Raw genomic sequence first — 6,389 nt, 5'->3', positions numbered from 1 at the left:
CTCTCTCTCTCTCTCTCTCTCTCTCTCTCTCTCTCTCTCTCTCTCTCTCGGTTGACCTGCAGAGGCGCGGCGACGAGAAATAACAATTAGATAATGAAAAAAGTCCGAGTTAATGCCTTTGTGTCGTGTCAGGCGAAGCAGCGGACAATGGAGAGTTCGGGACGCCGCCGCAACTCGGTCCTGAGGCTGACTGACTACACACACACACACACACACACACACACACACACACACACACGTTATTCTGGCATTTATACAACATGTTATCCCGGCATTAAATTATATAAATCTTTTTAACAATCATACTCGTGTTTAACTTTTCACTCCCCTCCTGCAAATGTTGAATTATTTCTATTAGCACAGATGTATTGCGTGCAGTCAGTAAACGTCTTTTATGTGGGCGACCATTACCCAGTTAATCAGATTTTTATTTTTTTGGTATTTCGATCCTTTTAGGAACTAATTAATTTTCATACCAAAGTTTAGTATTCCATATACATTTAATAACTAAAAAGAAACGATCCTCCCACTGCTTCCTTTTTGTACCAGTCTAGTAGTCCATCAGTTGTTTGTGGTTTATATTCTATAACTGATAAATTCAATCTTTCCTTTACTTCTTTTCTCAACTCTCAGGTCTCCCTCCAAACATTTTCATTCAAGGTGGACTTCCGTGTTTCATCATCATTTTAGGGCTGAAGTTATTGTTACCTTTTATATATTATTTATTCTTTTTACGTTAGGCCCATAGCATCAGTAGGCTTCCCTGTTGGTCGACCCCAGCCCATCAATGGTGTGGGCAAGTATTTCATAGTGGCACCAGTCATGCTATGCTTGCATTGCTTGCCATGTTCCTTTCTTATGTGACTGACACATTCATGAGGCCAAAGATAATTTTGCTTATTTTGATTATGAACACTCCTGATGGATCTTTTGACCCACTTCCTTACTTCCCTTTCTGTGAAGTATCTTTTTATGATCTTAATGGACTGACACATGAACAATTCAGGTCATAAATACAGTATTATAGTATTAAAACCAACTGAGACAACCATCATTACATACTAACTTTGATTAGCAAGGATTTCACAAACTTAGAAAATATGTTATGACGATGTCTTATTTGGCTTGGCAACACTGTGCTTTAAAACTCACATGTGTTGGCAATTTGTGGGAAATGAAATATAATAATTTTCACTTACCTTGACATGTACTTCCAACACATATAATCAAATAATATATCAAAGAACAAGAAACTATAAAACTAAAGAAGACAGCTCTGTCACATTGCAGCTTCTTCTAGACTAAAGATTAATGTCATCACATACTAAGCAGCATCTACAAAAGCTTCGCTTGACCACAGTCTGCCAGGATTAACGTGATGGCTGAGCCTCCTTGCCCTCGTGCCTCATTCAGATGGGTGTTACTATGTGACTGACGACCAAGCCTACTCTGTCACCCTCCCAGTGCCCAGGATTGTTGGCTGTTTTGACCATAAGGCTTGAGACCAGTGGCTACAGGGCACAGGAGGCAGGATGATGTTAATCTGAACAGACTAAACAGGAAAAAGAATCTAAAGACATCTGAAGCAATGTTCTCCTACAGTCCTCTAGCACAAGAACATGATTATCCTTCTGAAGAAATGCTGCTTAGCATCCATTCAAGCTTAGGACCAAATAACTTCAAATTTAAGGAAAATCAATCTAGACCCAAATTCTAGCAATAAAAAAAAGTCCAAAACATGCAGACCAACAACAAAACAGGACTCAAAGCTTCCAGTCTTTGAGGAAAGCTACAGTCTCATTACTATGAACATCCAGCCAGGCAAGGAGGGCACTAGCACACGGCTTTGAACACCTTTGTCTTTACCTGAGCTATCTGTTGGGAGGCCGTGGAAGAGCAACACAGTGAGATCATGAAGGACAAAGGTTTAAAACTAATTCCTAAATAAATAACACATTATCTGTACAATTCTCATCACAACAAACTGTAGGCAGGACACTGCTCAGTGATGAAAATGAATAACCTTGTAAAAGAATGTCATAGCATGAAGTAGTTTCTAGCATGTCAAGGCACCTTCTACATGAGCAATGCAGGCTACACTGGTTCTGCTTCCTCCTCTGTGTTACTGTATACCATGAGAATGTTTTGTATACACTGATGATGAAGTTCTTTTACTCAGTGATTTTATGACATTAAACTTTAGGGCAATGAGTGTGCTGACTGATGTGAGGCATCTTACTGCAGAAAACTGGAAATATGAATACACTGTGCTACACAACCAAGAGCTTAAGACCATGTTCAAGAAATAAAGCATCTTAAAGTCTTGTCAAGAACTTGCCATGAACTAATTTATCATAAATGCTGAGAGCTAGTAATTTCTCAAGTGATTATATTTATGTCCCTGGTTATGGTTGCTCTTTATTCATAACACTACAATGATAAGAGAAAATGGGCTCCTCTTTAAAGCTGGTTTCAACTTATATCACATAGATGCTGTACATATATACAGAGAAAAAAATAATGGCAGGAAAAGAGGAAAGAAAAAGATAAATGGATGAAAGGAAACAGGAAAAAAAGCATCATAAAGGAGATGAGAGACCAAGTAACCAACACAATAATTCTTGGTGGTTGACAGTAACAGAAAGAATGGGAAAATAATAATAATAGAATAGCAAAGAAGGGAGAGGAAAGAGCAAGTTGCCTCCCTCCCTCCCCAGGGCTCACTCTTAAAATATGAAAGGTAGAAAACCAAGAGAACTGATACCAAAAAATGGGGAAAGCAAGAAAGGACAAGATTCAGTTTACCAGAGACAAGGAAAAGAAGTCTGAAAGAAAAATACTAAAGGAGGGAAGGAGAGGAAGGACGTGAAGCAGGACGTGCGCTCACCTGAGACTCTGAGGCCCACTGCTCCTCCTTAGCCTTGACTTCATCGGTCAAGCGCTTGAGAGCAGTCTGTGCCTTGTCTCGTTCGTCCGTCACCTGGGTCACTGTCGCCTCCATCTGGGCCACCTGGTCCTGCATGTTGGCCACCTGGCTGTTGTATGCCTCACACCTGCCAGAGAGTCAATTACTTCTTTATTCAGATGTAGCAAAGGCCAGTCACTGTTTGTACATCCTGGTATGGAGCCTTTAGTGTTTGGTTGGTGTAGGCATTTATATCAGCAACATTACTCTTGTAAAATATGTTATGGGGGTAATATATACTTTTCTTTCTGCCATAAATAATAAATATACTTTTAATAAATCATAATTTCAGAAACAACTGCACTTTACATATTGTTTCCTTTTGTTACAGTTCATTAGTTCTTAAATCAGCAACAAAGAGTGCTGCTGATCAGTGACGGCCTCAGCACTGACCTGCTCTGCTCATCCTCCAGCTTGACCAGTGCTGTCTCAAGGTCAAAGGTGTGCTGAGCCTCAGATGCCCTCAGCCTCTCCTCGGCAGTGCTGAGGGCCAGGTTGAGGGTCTCCAACTCGCGCTCGGTGCTTTCCCTCAGCCGAGTGGACTCGGTTGAGCGAAGCTCCAGCTCTCGACATCTTCCTCTGTACTCACGAACCTAGAGAAGGAGAAGGAGTAATAATACAACAGGGATCTTAAGGGATTAGAGGAGGATGAGGAACAATGATGGCATGCTGAGGATCCTGAAACAGCAGTATATAAGAAAAAAATGCTGAGGAAGGATGAAAAAAGACAAGGAAGATGGAATGAGATAGTGGATGTGATGCGTTCATGACTGAAAGGTGTTGAAGGGTGTGTTCTGTCCTCACAAGCTGGGGAGGAAGATAAAACATGTGGTGGGAAGTGACAGAGGTAGTAATTGACCTCTCTTTTAGTCACTCACTACTTATCGCTACATGAGAGCAACAGTTGGCAGGCTTTTTTGTTTTTTAACATATTTTTGTTGCCCTTGAGTTGCTCTGTGCTGGAGAGAGAGAAAAAAAAAAAAATAAATAAATAAAAATCTTAGGTAACAATAATGTGCTGGAGGGAAGATGAGATGGTGAAAGGTGTTGGTGAGTGCTAAGGAAGCATGGGAAGTGTGGTGATGCTGAGGAGATTTGAATTAGCAGAGAGAAAGTTATTAGGGAAACTACAATATAAATGGGAAAGGTAGTAGGAATGAGTTGTGGAGTAGCAGAGGTGACTGAACATAATACACTGAAGCAGTTTGGTAATTTGGAAAGAATAAATGGAGGTAAGCTAACAAAGAAATAATGAAAGGCAAATTGGATGTGCTGTGTGTAAAGAGATACATTCGAGTACTTCTTGAAAAGTGAGAAAGAATAAAAAGAGAATGTGAAAATACAAAATCAAGTTCCATTAGATATTGCTTGAGTGGTTAAATCTATAAAAGGGTCAAAGAAGAATGGAAGGAGGGAGATACAAGGGAAACTATAGGAAAAATGAAGCCAAAGCAGAAGAAACAATAATGCTGGCTACTGGAAAAGGGCAGGAAAAAGTTCCATTAGATGTTCCTTGAGTGGTTAAATCTATAAAGGGGTCAAAGAAGAAAGGAAGGAGGGAGATACAAGGGAAACTATAGGAAAAATGAAGCCAAAGCAGAAGAAACAATAATGCTGGGTACTGGAAAAGGCAGGAAAATCAGAACTTGTCATGAGAATCCACAGAACTGAGCTTGGACATTAAGATTCTCCACAAGATAGGTGAAAAGGAAGGACTGGTGTGTTGATATGATAACCCCGTGACCGGAGCCTCACTTTGTTGGCCAGCCGGTCTATGAGGGTTGTCTGCTTGCGGTGCACCTCGTTGAAATACTCAAGTCTCTTCTGGTACTCCTGCCACTCGTCCGCAACCTGCCGGGGAGAGATGATGTGAAGGACTGACCAAGAGCACAGCAGGCAACAATCTCTGTGTTCTTGTGTGTATACATATATATTGATACATACTTAAGTGCTTTATAACCTTGAGTTTGGGAATTTTCATCACTTGTTTGTGTAAAGTTATTTTCTCCAACTTTTGAAATAATTTGTTGCTGGATAAGAGTAAAGTTTCAGTCATCTTTGTTACAGTGTATACATATGGCAGAATTTGAGATCACAACCTGCTCTTTTATATGTAAAACTGATAAAGCATCATGTAAAACATTTAGGACAGTTGTTTATGGATGAATTTGTGGAATTGAAAACATTACAATTGCCTTTATAAATAAAACTAGATATGTACAATGATTAAAACAAAGGAATAAAATGCTGATGACAACATATGTATATAGTCAAGAAAGAGCGATTCCATCTAATAGTTCACACCCACACACCCACACCCATATTCTTACACCAGACCCTGCCATTGTAGCTGCTCACCATTTTCTTCCTCTATCAGCCTTACTGAAATAGATTCTGTTAACCACCTCTGTCTCTACTCCTTGAAAAAGACCACAACACATTAATATACAGTCAGTAAGCAACCCCTGCACCACATCATTCCTTCCTTTCTACGGACTCCACTCTAATATTGGCATTCACAGCACTGGAGAACAAAAAGGAAGTGGAAGGGGAAGTGGAAGGAAGATAAAGTATAAGATGGAGGAATAGGCAATAGTAGTTAACAGACTCTACTTCAGAAAGGCTGGTGGAGATAGAAAATGGTGGGAAGAATATAAAGTATGAAGGCCAGTTCCACAGTCCATTACAGTGTCCTAGTAAGCTCCCAAACCAAACTGTATTCTCCATAATGGTCAGGCTTGGGACCAGAAAATACTAAAGAGATTTCCTGTATAGTTTTCTGAAATTTCTTAGCTTCTCCATGAACACCAAACACTATACAAGGAATTTTCATCATCTTTAGTATTTGGTTTTGAAGTTTACAAACCCACTATATATTTCAAATTGTGGAACTGGCCCAATGATAGAGTGAAGAGTGATAGCAGCCAAGGGAGGGGCAAACTATCCCTACCTACATGCCTACACACACACACACACACACGCACACAGGGGGTAAGCAGCAGCACACACGTACATGGTCGGACAGGGCATTGTACCGGACAGACACGGTTTCATGCTCAGCTCGCGAGGTTGTCAGCATGTCCTCAAGGCGACGCACCTCAGTTTGTAGGTAACGCGTCTCCTCCTGCAACACAAGGAACACATTGACTTCATGAACTACTCACCAAGGAGCTCAGGGAATCAAAAAAGTTCAATTATTATACATGTACAATGATCAGGTTACAGCGACTCAAGGAAACAACAACAACAAAAAAACAGTAATCAATAACTAGAGAAACTTGCTTGTTTTTAATCATGTGAGAGTGTCACTGGGAAAATATAGAGAATACGGTTTGAACTTATTATTCAATAATTGTACAAGGAATTTCAAGTAAATAACTTTATTTTTCAGTCAAAGAACTAATTATTGAAAAATAGTGAAGCA

The 6,389-nt window shown here is 40.0% G+C and overlaps 1 protein-coding gene across 9 annotated transcripts in view; it reads right to left on the bottom strand.

The window, feature by feature from the left end:
* Positions 1–6,389, bottom strand: part of LOC126980346 (rootletin-like) — a 130,623-nt gene that overhangs the window by 61,341 nt on the left and 62,893 nt on the right. For all 9 annotated transcript variants that reach the window (XM_050830108.1, XM_050830109.1, XM_050830110.1 and 6 more), the window contains 4 exons: positions 5,979–6,089; positions 4,721–4,816; positions 3,359–3,558; positions 2,888–3,053 (listed from right to left, as the gene is read on the bottom strand). In XM_050830108.1, the coding sequence (XP_050686065.1) occupies positions 2,888–3,053; positions 3,359–3,558; positions 4,721–4,816; positions 5,979–6,089 (573 nt within the window). The remainder of the gene's footprint in view (positions 1–2,887; positions 3,054–3,358; positions 3,559–4,720; positions 4,817–5,978; positions 6,090–6,389) is intronic.

This window comes from Eriocheir sinensis, chromosome 44 (assembly GCF_024679095.1).
Source record: "Eriocheir sinensis breed Jianghai 21 chromosome 44, ASM2467909v1, whole genome shotgun sequence".
Lineage (NCBI taxonomy): Eukaryota > Metazoa > Arthropoda > Malacostraca > Decapoda > Varunidae > Eriocheir > Eriocheir sinensis.
The sequence above is the reverse complement of the archived record's forward strand: the minus strand, read 5'-3'. Positions and strand labels throughout refer to the sequence as shown.